We start from the raw sequence: 14124 nt of genomic DNA on the forward strand, positions 1-14124 counted from the left end.
ATTACAGTGTATACACTTTTCTTGTGTCTATCACATGTATGAGGTATACACCAACCTGAAAGACTAATTTCTCCATGAAGGCACTACTAATTTCTAACATGCACATAAATGTATACAATTCAAAGCAAAAACTTTTTAGGGCTAAGCTCACACACTGTCAAAATGATGGCCATGTGTGTGAACATAGGCTGTAAGGGTATGTTCACACTAAGTAAATCAGGGGGAACTCTCCGCTGCGGAATCCCAGTGTGACACTGTTTCTTTATGGGAGAGCGCGCGCTCCTCCGCTACCGTCGCTTGCAGCTCAAGGGTTTGTGTACACTGAGGAATTCTCAAGGAATTGTAGAGGAAAGTTTTCTGCTTGAGGGTATGTTTACACTGAGGAGGTGAATATTCATTGAATAATTGAAGAGGAAAGTTTTCTGCTTGAAATTCCTCCCCTGGGCTGGGGAGGGGGAATAGGGGTTTTCACACTACGGAATCCGCACGGATAAATGCCAGTGGATTCCGTTGCTCGTACCCGCTCACAGCAGCGCACATCTCCGCCTGTCCCATAAACTTAATTCTATGGGTGGGCGAATTGCAAAAAGACATGTCAAGTGTTAGGCTGGAATTACACATGGCAGGTTTTTGGAAAACTGCCACTACAGTTGATATATTTTCCCCATGTGTAATGTAAGAACAATATTAATTTTTATTGGAATATGCGGCTGCGAGTACTGGTTCACATTCCTGGTCCAAAGGCAATATCTCAGGACTAGTAATGCACGGACCTGTCAAACTGTTCGGTTTTGACAACATTCTCCAAACCCAAGATTTTCCCAAAAATTTTTGCAATTGTGGGGTAAGAAAAAAGTCACAGTCACAAGTGACTTTACATTAAAAATTCAGATGTGGTGACTCCTATGAGAAGCTGGTAGAAAATATGGGAGTAGATTCCACTGAGTTTCCTAGTATGACTTCTGACCTTTTAGATGGTCTCAACTTTATTGAATGGTGTGATTTACAGGAAGTAAAAGTGAAGCTAACATTGGCCATTCAGGTCACAGGTAATAAATAGAGATGAGCGAAACGGGTTGGCGTTCGAGTCGATCCGAACCCGAACGTTCGGCATTTGATTAGCTGGGGCTGCTGAACTTGGATAAAGCTCTAAGGTTGTCTGGAAAACATGGATACAGCCAATGACTATATCCATGTTTTCCACATAGCCGAAAGTTTGGGTTCGGATCGACTTGAGCATGCTCGAGGTTCGCTCATCTCTAGTAATAAAAAAAATGCTGCTGTGAAATAACAACATTAATACAAAAAAACAAGAATGCAGAACAGCAGTTTATTGAAATTCTGTATAAAATTACCATTCTTTGTGAATTTACTGTAATACTTTAGGAATAGGTTAATCAATACTCTCATAAAACATTTATACAATCTGAATGATCAACGTAAACAAGGTAACAAAGCAATTGTGCAATAGAAAAATGACATCCTGCTGTATCCATTTTCTTATGAAAAAAAGACTTAAAATGTGAACACAGTCTGGTCTTGAGATGTACTGAAGAAAATATGATGATATGGTGGCTGCAGTCAGTTGTCATTGCTGAACAGACTGTAGTGCAGGTGGCTAAAGAAGTTGGGATGTTTCGTAAATCCAGAATGATTGGCTAATAAACAAACCGGCTACCACATCCACCCACTGGTAATAGGGAGGCCATGACAGGAAAAGTCATTGGGGCCTAGTAATACAATGAGCATAGTCTTGTAACTGCAGGAAGTGGGTGGGTCACTTATATGCTTGTACCCACTTGCCCCATGTCAACAAACCAAGCAAGAAGTACAACCGACGATTCTACAGGTAATCACTTTTTTTTTCCTGAACATGTGAGACTCTGCTCTACAGAGTTTGGCATCCTTCACTATTGGAGTCTACGTTTCCTCACATCGACAGTCATTTTGTCTTTGGTATTCAGTGCAACTTGAATAATCTAAGCAACTGTTACATTACAATAAGCTCAGTCAGAGGAAAGCTCTGCTCACATCATGTTTGGCACACTGACTTCCATGTCTATTTTGACATCTATCTCACCAACACCTTGGAAGTAGATGTCAGATATAAAGCCCTAATGTGATGTGAACGCAGCCTAAATAACAATGCCATAACACCATGGAGATGGTATATTGTTACCATTATTGATCAAGAGTCTGTAACCATATCATTCACAAACCATACAAGCAGTATAAATACATTCAGACTCTCCTTGTTCCCTTTCACACATTTCACATCTCACTTATTTAAAAAAAATAAATAAAAAATATCTAGTACCCACACAATCACTTCCTATTTCAACGGGTTTGGTCAAGTAGGTGATGCCATCACATCATGGCTTGAAAGGAAGATCAGACTGGTTCCTTCTCTGTAACATGAACATCATCAGCATGGACTGACAGGGTGGAAGCCTGGCCACAAAGGTGCTGGTGATCCTTCCAGTCCTATCAAAGAGCAAAACAGTAAGATATATGCAAGAGGCAGACATATTATCACCAGCTAAATGATAGCAAGAACACTACATATTACATGGGACGATTAGCGTTTAAAAAATCGTTAGATTTTTTGGGTTTAAACGATAATTGTTTAGTGTAATCGAAGGCAACGATTAAATGACCAATGAGAAATCGTTGATCGCTTGATAGAATCTGGACCTATTTTCATTGTCGTTTGGTCGTTCCCTGGTCTATCAGTTAGAAAAAGGACGAGCACAAGAATGACCGTAGGTAACGATCATCGTCCTGTGTAATAGGGTGGATAATTTAGGGCCCTTTTACACAGAAAGATTATCTGACAGATTATCTGCCAAAGATTTGAAGCCAAAACCAGGAGTGGATTTGAAAAGAGGAGAAATCTCAGGCTTTCCTTTATTACCTGATCTCTGTTTATAGTCCATTCCTGGCTTTGGCTTCAAATCTTTGGCAGATAATCTGTCAGATAATCTTTCCGTGTAAAAGGGCCCTTAAGATCCTTTGTCAAAGTGGTCGTTAAAGATTCGTCCCATGTAACACCACCCTAACTGGTGACAGGGTAACCATTACTGAAAAATATGAAGAAAATGAAAGTAAAAATGACGGCCATGATTGTACAAATGACGGCTGTTATTTGGACAATGACAGCCGTGCTAAAAGACAGCTGTCAAATGGCCAAAAAAAATGTAGTGGGAACATAGCCTAAGGTTACATTCACACGTACAGGATCTGCAGCAGATTTGAAGTTGCAGATTCAAGAACGTCTGCTGTCTGTGATGTTCATCTGGCCGGTACTGCAGTATCGGCCGGGTGAACATCACTTCAGGTTTATTGGAATACAGGCACTTTTGGCTATGCCCGCTCTCCAATTAAATATAGAACACAATGTAAAGTACAGTCGGGAGCCGCACTTTACATTGTTGGCACAGTCTATTTTGTGCGGCCACTGTTCATTGAATAGCGGCTGCGCAAAATAGACGTGCGTTTTCTGTGCGGCGGCACAGAACAGCAGCCGCAGTGTATACAGAGTGTATACACAGTGGCCGTTGTTCCATAGAAGATAATGTTATTTCACACTTTCAATAAATAGTAGCCGGTGTTGCAATCTGCAACAACGGCTATTATTTATTGAAAATATACATAGTGTGAACATGGCCTAAAGGTGTTTTCCATTAGTTTTTTTTTTTTTAAATTCATAGAGGCTGCGATAAGGGTAATGCTGCAATCACGTCACAACTGTGCCACCTAAAATGGGATTCTGATGTATACAAACATGGAGGACACAAGCCCCATTGATTTCAACGGCAGGTCAATTTCCAATTGTATAGTTGTTTATAATCAGTCTGATTCAGAACATGTATACTTTAATTTCAGGTCATTTGGCAGTCACTAGCTGACAATATTCAGGCCACTGAAGTCAATGTGACCTATGTCTGTCAATAGTTAGATACATCGGCATCCCATTTTGACAGAATGCCCACAACTATGTGATACAGAGGGCACAGCTGTGATGTGAACACAGCTTTAGAAATAAGTGTTTACTCACACCTCAGTGCTGCCACAGGTCTGGCTTCCACTGGAAGCGCTGTGGTGATTGTATATATGTGCATGTGTTGGCACAGCCAGAACCTGCCGTAGAATTGCATCCCCATCGTACATATCCCCACAGGTCATCAAAGGAGCAATGGAGAACTTAAAGGAGAGTACTTTGTTATCCTGGTCCTAGTCTGTAATAAAATGTTTTAAATGAAAGGAAATCCCCTTATAAGGGCTGGTGTCACACTATGTTTTTGCTGCCCATTTAACAGATCCATTTTTAAACATTTTATTTGAAAAACAAGTTTTTGTGTAAAAAAAAAAAAAAAAAAAAATACATCCGTTTTGAATCTTTTTTTTTTTTTAATAATGTAAGTCAATGGAAAACGGATTCTGATGGCATTCATGCAACATCCATTTTATCATGTTTTTTTCCCATTTTCATATACACTAAGGCCAGGTTCACACTTAGTAAGACAGTGGCTGTTCTGTGACCCCGCCGTGTCCCAGAACGGCCGCTGTCTGAAGTTCATCCTGACCAGTACTGCAGTAACAGTTGGATGAACTTCATTTCTTTTTAATTGGAATGCGGGCGCATTCCAATTACCCATAGCAGACAATGTACAGTGCGGCTGGAGCCTTGTGCGCCCGCTGTTCAATGAATAGCGGCTGCACAAAACTGACAAGTCTGTTTCCAGTATGGCCACAAGGAATCCTAGCCGGAGTGTATACAGTGTGTATACACTCCAGCCGGGATTACATAGACTTCAATACAATCGCCAATTCATTAAATAACGGACGTGGTTGCAAAACTGAAACTACGGCCGTTGTTTAATGAATTTTCACGTTGTGTGAACATAAGTTCCCTTATGGTGGCGCTACAGGAAAACAGAATACAAAGTAAGGTTTACAAGGGCAAAGATTATAATTGATCGATAGAGGTTTCTGCATGGGTGCACTCTGTGATCAACATGTTGTCAAGGGACCCTTCTGATTGCTCAAAGCAAAGAACCCCTTTAGGTATTGATAGGCTATTGCTTCCCCCTTTCTGAGCCACACATATTGTTTGGTATTAGGGGGCACAATTACACCTTGCTCTTGCTTCGTCTGTACATCTTTGGCACATTATATGCTTTCCTTGTCAGTTCTGTTCCTATATGAGTGTTCAATTACCATTTGTCCAGTAACAAGACTCTTACAGACATGCTTTAGAAACTTCTTACCTTCCGCTGACAGAAAATGGAGCAGTAATTGACTTTATGGCAGCCGGTACATTCATTAAGAGCCTCTCTGCCGCAGTTAACACAGGATTGCTGTACACAGAGCAGACCGGAGAGGTGTTAGAGACAACATCATCATGTCATAAGAGCAAATTTACTGGCATGAAGGAGAATTAATGGAATACAAGTGTCATTCAGAAAGTCCATGATCAGAATGTCCAGTGCATTATGGATAATCAACACCTTGCCTGCCTTAATGTACAACTCTTCACTAAAAAGAAAAATAGGAGTCTAAGTTTCTAAGTACATTTTCCTTACACATAAACAGGTGAATCTACTATATTAACAAACTTCTGACATGTAGAAGTTTAGCACGGTGGGATCCAGGCACTAAAACGCACCAAAAGCTAAACTAATGGGGTGAAAGAGCTCAGCTGTGTGCTGTATCCATCTGTCACTACTGTGCACAGATTTACAGAAAATCCATGTGACTTTCTAGAAATCTATACACCGCATGTTCAACTTTACAGTGGCCAAGCATAAATGAGTGGGCACGGAACTTAAATTACCCCTTCACGTTAGCATTTGGTGGATGTCTCAGCACCTGGACTCTGCTGGTCCTTTTGTTAAGGAAATATGCCACTAACATAGGTGTCTGGCAGTGTCTCAATCACCCAACTCTACATATATATATATATTTTGGTCGGGGCTAAGGTTACATTCACATGTTTAGTAGTATTTTAGGACCGTATATGATGTCTGCAATCATCCCCAATCCGAAACAAACTCATCTGTAATGCATCCGTATTGCGGCTATGTTCACACAGTGTAAGAGACCAGCTGTTCCGTGGCCCGGCCAGTCTCTGAAAAGATCAGGCCGGTAGTGCAGTACTGATCTTTAGGGCCGCAGAGTTCTCCTCCACTCCCCACTGCACACTATGGACGAGCGGCCTGAGCTGCTCGCTCCATAGTGTGCACTGACAGGGTTTTCTGCACCTGAGTAGTGGCCGCAGAAAACTGACATGTCAGTTTTCTACGGCACCGCGAGAAATTCCGGATGGAGCGTATACTATGCGTATACGCTCCGGCTGGGATTCCTTAGAAGGCAGGGCAACATATATTTTTGTAAAAAGTACGGCAGTTGTTGCAGATTTTGCAGAAAAGGGGGGGGAGGGGCGGAGTGATAGTTAAATAAGTAGGAAAGGTTAAAATATTCTTTATGGATTTGCAGAAGTTACAGACGTTTTATCTGTTAAACTATGGATCCGCAAAAACTCTGCACTCTGTCATAGACTTCCATGGGACAATCTGTGCCGCAATTACGATTCGAGCTTGGTAGTCATTTTTTGGGATTGCAGATCCATAAATATATGGACAGTGTGAAGAGCCTAATTGAAATGAATGGACCCTAAACTTGTTCATAATTGCAGATCCAAAATGTGTGTATGTAGCCTAGGCCCTATTACACCAACAGATCTGACGACAGATTATCTGCCAAAGATTTAAAGCCAAACCCAGGAATGGATTTGAAAAGAGGAGAAATCTCAGGCTTTCCTTTATGACCTGTTCTCTGTTTATAGTCTGTTCCTGGGTTTGGCTTCAAATCTTTGACAGATAATCTGTAGTCAGATCTGTTGGTGTAATAGGGACTTAAGACCAAGTTGTGACAGTCCATTGCACTAAGCCTCACCACAGTTACACAGAAAATAAAAAGACACCATGGTACCAAATGTAATGGTTTACCCTATCAAAGTCAATTACAAATACAATGTGAAAATAGCAATAGGCTTCAACAACTGTGTATTTAGAGAACACAGATCTTACAGAACTCTTTCACCTACAGATTTAGCCGCTGCAGCATCCTAGCTGTGAACAGACCCAGCAGAAAAAAAACATGCATAAAAACTCACAACTTGGTGTAACACAGAATTTGGCATCATACCACAATGCAATATAATGTAAATTGTTGGGTCATGATGGGGGAGCCCTAGGACCCCTTCCAATGTCTCATCAATGTCTTTGATGCATCTGAAACCTTTTGGTAAGACACTTATATAGAGGAAATTTTACGTCACAGCTCAGACGACAGAACATGTCAAACATGAAGATGTCGTAAGAAGTATTCAAGCATCTCACACAGTGGAAAACCTCTGCACTAATATCTTAAATGCTAAAATGTTATATATTCAATAGAACGGTATCTCCCAAGTATTTTTAAGACTTCCAAGCGCCATCAAGCTGATGAAACTATACAATGAAAGGTAGAATGTCATTTGGAGACCCATGAACGCCCTAGTTGGCCCCACATCCTATTACACAGAAAAATGTGTGGCCAGGGAACGAGCATTTGCTTTACCATTTACGGATCCCTGGGCTTATTAAACAGGAAATTATCTCCTAATAATCACCATGTATAATGGGGCCCTAAAGTGTTTATATGATGTGATGAGCATGCTCCAGTCTGATTGCTGGCCATTTGATTACCAGGGGCTAAAGAAGTTGGATGCTTATGGCTGTATCCTGGACTCCTCAGAACTGCATCCAAACTTCTTCAGCCACCGGTATTCAAATGCCGAACAATGTGACGAGTGGCGCTCATCTCTATTTATATCCTTATATTATACATAGTGAGAGCTCTGCGCAGTGTTCTAGTTATTTTCTCATTTACAGATGTCTATCATGCATTAATGTGAGTGCTAAACCAGTTAGGGAACAGGAAAGAACGAGGGAGATGATAACACCTCCATTCACCATTAATAAAATGCAATTAGAAAAGCAACTAGAAGATATAAAAGATGCTTATTACACAAAAATACAACAGTATAAAGACACTGAGGGGAAGAGCAGACACATAACATGAGGATGGAGGAGAATGTGTGAAGACAAGGAAATAAAACTCCTTAAAATAGTGAGAGGTAATGAGATGCAGAGCGAGAGAGGAGGGAGGTGCGACTCTGATGTGACGATACATTCAGAAATCTGTCACCCTTCCAGTGCTTTGTGTTGCGCGAACATATATTATATATAGGACACATGAATGCTAAAGATAGAGCTGTACATTAATATTCACAAACGTACGTAATTCTTCAGGAGCAGCGCAATTATCACATATCTAGATCAGGCAGATACGACAGGAGGGAGCCCAAGGGTCTTACTGACAAATAGCCTGTCAGATTGTAATAAAAGAGAAAGTACAACACACATATCTATAACTGGTGCTGGTCTTACCCGAAGTAAAATCTCGTGTTTGCCATCCATGTCCTCTGTCTGTTGGAAGAGATGATTGGGAAACTGCAGAAAAGTAAGCCCAGAAGAGAAGGTTAATAAGATGTATCTGTGAGCAGCCTGCATTGTACCTTAAGTTATATGAGCTCTATTTCCATAGGGATATCTACAGGGACAGTGAGCCTTAGTGGTGTCTAGTGTCAAGATACAGTTCATTGAAAGATTAGGGACAGCTAGCTAGGGTCTGTCATTTTTGCTTGTTTTGGTTTGTCATCTGCTGCTTCATTTCCGACTACCACCATCATCATCTGCTTGTGCCGTCAGCCATTCCATTATTTCTGGTTCCTGTCATCTATTGGTAAGTTGATATTATTATTCTTGTTACCTACCAGTATTGCTAGGTACTTTTTTCTGTGCCTGTCCGCTTCTCATACAATTTGACCTTACAGTAAGGGTACCATTACATGGGCCGACTACCACCCGATCATTTTAGTACACGGGCGCTGATCTAGTTTCCTGGACCTATTAGACAGGCTGATAAATCGGGCAGCAAGGGCTGCATGGACATTGTTAGCGATGTCCATGCAGCCCTTGCCCAAACACCCAATACTTTACCTCTCCACGCTCCTGGTGTTCTCTCCTGTACTTCGCAGCTTCCCAGTCCCGGCGGCAGCAGTGTCTGAGCAGCTTGTCAGCCGACAGGCCGCTCAGCCAATCACAGGCCACGGGTGAGTGATCAGCTGACAATTTTAGGTCCAAACCTAAACCAACTATCAGCCAATGATCATTTCATGGGCTGACCATTGTCTCTATTACACGGAGCGATGATTGGCCAAATTGGACGATTATCGCTTTGTGTAATAGGGCCCCAAGTCCTGAAAACATCTGACTACTGGGTGCCACAGTTAAGGAGTTATCCAGCGCTACAAAAACATGGCCACTTTTCCCCTACTGTTGTCTCCAGTTTGGGAGGGGTTTTGAAACTCAGTTCCAATGAAGTAAATGGAGCTTAATTGCAAACTGCACCTGAACTGGAGACAACAGTAGGGGGAAAAGTGGCTATGTTTTTGTAGCGCTGGATAACCCCTTTAGGACCCAAGAAAGCCAGCTCCTATAGGAGAAGTCAGTACCGCCATCTAGTGATTAGCCAGTGTTGGCTGTGTATTGTGTGGCTGCCATCTTTATGAACTTTGCCAAAAATTTGGTTTCTTGATAAACCAAAATTTTGGAAAAGTTTGTAACATATCTTGGTACATGAAGTTCGGTTCGCTCATCTCTTACAATTGAGATGGACCATGACTAAGCGCAATGGCGTGAAACGCGTTGGTCATCTTGTACGTACCATGTTTTAATCTATTGTATTAAAAGTTATATTTTAATTGCCACTTTGGAGTGCCGGAATCCACACCACGTTTTCAGCCTACTTCCATGTCTCCTGTGCCTGGCCAGCACTAGGTTCCCGTGCACCCTACACTCCCCAAGCTGCTGCAAGAGAAGACAACACCTTGGTGAGCTGAATCCTTCCTTTACTTTTTGTACAGATAGATAGATAGATAGAAAAGGTCGGTTGCTATACATTAGCCATTATTTTTCAATATGCACTATGAGTCTAGAAAGCACTAAGTTGTTCTATGTGGGAAGGGGTGATCCAATAGAAAGGACTGGGATGCCACTGTCATAGCTCACCAGATTAGGCTTTGTTGGTGGGTGGTGGCATTGGCACTAGACTGGCAGGTAGCAAACTCCATAATACAAGAGACCTAATGCTGGCTACATGAGGGGAGCTAAGGTTCTGGAAGGAGACAGTGTATAGGAAACAATCTCTTCAACCACTAAGGATTTACAGCAGGTTTCAGCCGCAATGGGACCTGTCTGTCCCCTAAGAAGATTACGGATTTAATTACAGATCATCTCGCTGACCTGTGTCATAGGCCCGGGCAAAGCTGGGCCAGTACTGGCACAGTGCACACTGCTTAGCATAAGGGTTACAACCTCTGACCTATGCAGACGTGTAACAAAAGAGGTGCAGAATTTTACAAGCAGGGGATGGAGGACACAAAGACAGCTTTACTCCATTTTTTTTTTATTTCTCGCTCATTTAGCTTTTGTTTCCCAGGAGTTTAGACACATATTAACACATATGATTAATAAGGTTTCATATAGTACAAAAGCATTACTAGCAAAGTGTCCTGGGAATTTTAGTAAACAGGAATATGCATTTGAAGATGGTAAAATATTTCTACGTTTAGAAGGTTGTTTTAGCAATTGGTTGGAACACACAGACCCCAATGATCCAAACTTCTGACATGGCAAAAGTTTTTTTTTGTTTTTTTTTAATGTGCTCATTAAAAATCTCTGCTTGATGTCCTACAATAGAAACTTCCATTATTTACTTTCAGGTGGTAAAATCTGTCATTGTCACGTGATGAACACAAAGGTGCAAACCACAGCTCTGACAACTGTACTCAAACCAGTCTTGTACTTGCATGTCATATTACCACAACAGTTTTTAACCACTTAGTGTCCGCCAATAGATTTTTTTTTTTTTTTTACAATCATATGTCTTTTTTTATCATGAACAGTGCGGCACGTGTGACCTGTGCAATGTATAGCAGGAGCTCAGCTGTGTAATGGTCAATAGTGGGCATGACGTAACGGGTCTCAGAGGGTGCCCTGTGTTCCCCCCCATCAGCAGCCCAGTGACACGATTGCATTGTGCCAGCTGCTCTCCATAAAAGACCCCTAGGTCTGCTATGTATGTTTTTCTATTAGGCTCTGCTAGAAGTGCTTCGTGTAATGCATTGCAATAGATAAGTACTGCAGAGTATTATAAGAGCAACTAAACAATCGCATGTTAAGGTCCTCTTGTGGGACTAATAAATAGTAAAAAATTTAAGTTTAACAACAAAAAAATTTAAATTTCTTTATTGAAGGGGGAAAAAAAAAAAAGAAAAAAATACATATACAGTATACATAGGTATTGCTGCTTCCATAACAACCCAAACCATCCAAAAAACGATGTCAGAACTGCTTTATTCTATTAATTTACCTGGAAAATGTAAAAAAGCAATTAATAAGCCCTATGTACCCCAATAAGGGAACCAACAAAAACAAGTTGCCTATAAAAAAAAAATCAAACTCTTACACAGCTATATCAACAGAAAAATAAAAATGTTATAGGTCTTGGATGGCAGCAACAATTTTTGCTGTTGTGGTTTTATTGTGCCAATGTTGTACATTTTAAATGAGACTATATAATATCCCTGTAATTTTGCTGACCCAGAGGACAGTTATAGGACAGCCCCACAACCTAATTTCATAAAGTCATTAATGGAGTTATCCGGCAATAAGCTTCCCCTACTGTTGAGCCATTGCCCACAGTGGTCCCACCTAAGTCACTAAGCAATAGCTTCTGCCAACCCCAATCTTATGAGTGCTGCGAATCGGGAACTGGGGCTCCATGACAGCTGTGTTAGTGGGGGGGAACAAAAAAAGGTAAATATGTATTTTTTTTTTAATCTTCTACCTGCCTGAGCACACATCTATTACCATATAATTCCTTTAAGGGCTAAAACAGGCTGATGACTAAGGGGTTAATCCGGTGAATGTAAACAGTGAAGGAACCTAGGACATGACTGCATACAGACCAATGAATTGATACAATAAGTATACTTGAAAAAAAAAAAAAAAAAGATTAATAATTAAAAATAAAAAATTCCTCCCAGAGGAAGAGGTCTCCTGGCTAGAGACCCCTATCTCTTAAATGGAATGGGCCATTAGATTCTCTGCCAGGTAAAGCCCCTGGTCCTGCACCCTTCCTCCGTGACCATTTCTGCATTCAACTCTCTCTCTTAAGCCCCTATTACACAAAGCGATGCAGAAGAGCAAACGAGCTATCAGCACTTGTTTTGCTTGTTCCTCGTTCCTGCTCGCTGCCGGCGCGATTACACGGGTTGGCAGCAAGAAGGTAAGAGCCTGGGGGCCACAGGAAGCTGCGGGGCGGGGGGCTGCCCGGGTGATCGCTAGATCGTCCGGGGAGCCCATAGAAGATAGCAGTGGTCTGCTGCAGCTGCTCCTATTCAAGGAGCGATGGCGGCATATCACTGCTATCTTCGTTATTTGTCTTTTAACATGATGAAAGACGATAGACAATGATCAGCCGACATTGTTCATGTCAGCTGATCATTGTCTTCTATTACACGAGATGATTATTAGCTGAATATGGACGATAATTGTTTCGTGTAATAGGGCCTTAACTCTATAAGCATGTAATTCATCTCGACCAAGTAGGATTCATGCCCACCCTTGAGGCGCGAGAGCAATCAACATCAGACACCATGTCATTAATACAAAACAGAATATGCAAGGCATACGTCCACTTTTATTTAAAGCTATATTCCTCTTCAATAGTTCAGAAGCAGCAGAAAGTGCTGGCTATTATTAATATGAGCTCTGCAAGAGACATGCCTGCAGCTGTGCGGTTGTATTTGACCACCGACTCTTCTTGCACCATCTCTCAGGATACCATTTAACTTCCAGCAGGACACCCACTGGATGGGTATACCTAAGAATGAAGCCTGCAAGCAATGTAAACTATGCTGTTGCATATTATTCACTTGAAAAATCAAGATCCTGATCCTACCTCTTTCCTCTCGGCATTGGCTGCTGCCTCATTTTTGGCTTGCTCCACATAGGCTTTCAGCTGTTGTGCGGTACTAAGCAGGGAATTCACCATCTCTTCCAAATACAACCAAGGCCTCTGCTGCTCCGGGACCTCCAGCCCACTCACCACTCCAGACGCAGCCTCTTTTGTGGGAGTACTGGGTGCTAGTGCCAATGCTGGGAGTGAGGACAACACTGTGTGCAAAGGGAAATAGTAGACAGTAAGCATTATGATGATCCTATCAATGAATATTAACAAAGTGGTTATAGAGGACATTGTATGCCAGAATGTGGTAACATTGATTATGGTATAATTACATGTTCTGTGCAAGAATCCACATGAAAAATGTGTGAAATCCACATCCTATTGTTTGTTATGGAATCAACACTACATACTATGTAAGTTTTGTTTGCTGCAGATTTAAAATCCATGTTGTGGATAAAAAAAGTGTTCCCATGGATTCCACAAAGAAATCGAATTGGAGTAACCTCACCTAATCCAAAATCATGGCAAAATCTGTGGCAAAGTGATAATCCAATGCAGTAATCTAAATGCATTGGTTTTCTGCCACCTGCAATCACGCCCTATAACAATTTAATGACTACCTGAATCAGTGGCAATGCTGCTGTGATCACAGGACCTATAATTTCTCTGAATTTCTTTCTACAGACACACATAGACATTGCCATTTCCTGTTGGGTCACTAATTTAAGCTATACTTTGGCTATCTCATTTTGTACTATGCATCATCAGGAAGGGAGTAAAGGGGGGCTGCAGCAATACTAACCTCCTCCTCTCTCCTACACAGAAATGAATGTAGTGTGCTGCTTCGAGTGAGTGAAGCTAGTCACCAGCATAGAGCACTGCTTTCTTACATATATTGTAACATGGACAGTGGTATTAAGCTGCATATATTCACATACATCAAAGACTAAAAAAAAACTCTTGAGGCTGGGTTTACATTAGTAC

At 41.4% G+C, this 14124-nt stretch overlaps 1 protein-coding gene across 3 annotated transcripts in view; it reads right to left on the minus strand.

Annotated features, from left to right (window-relative positions):
* Nucleotides 1-1360: 1360 nt before the first annotated feature.
* Nucleotides 1361-14124, minus strand: part of DEAF1 (DEAF1 transcription factor) — a 33566-nt gene continuing 20802 nt past the window's right edge. For all 3 annotated transcript variants that reach the window (XM_069965603.1, XM_069965604.1, XM_069965602.1), the window contains 4 exons: nt 13135-13349; nt 8496-8558; nt 5271-5360; nt 1361-2484 (listed from right to left, as the gene is read on the minus strand). In XM_069965603.1, coding sequence (XP_069821704.1) covers nt 2392-2484; nt 5271-5360; nt 8496-8558; nt 13135-13349 — 461 coding nt within the window. In that variant the 3' untranslated portion in view covers nt 1361-2391. The remainder of the gene's footprint in view (nt 2485-5270; nt 5361-8495; nt 8559-13134; nt 13350-14124) is intronic.

Source organism: Dendropsophus ebraccatus, chromosome 4, assembly GCF_027789765.1.
Source record: "Dendropsophus ebraccatus isolate aDenEbr1 chromosome 4, aDenEbr1.pat, whole genome shotgun sequence".
Classification (NCBI taxonomy): domain Eukaryota; kingdom Metazoa; phylum Chordata; class Amphibia; order Anura; family Hylidae; genus Dendropsophus; species Dendropsophus ebraccatus.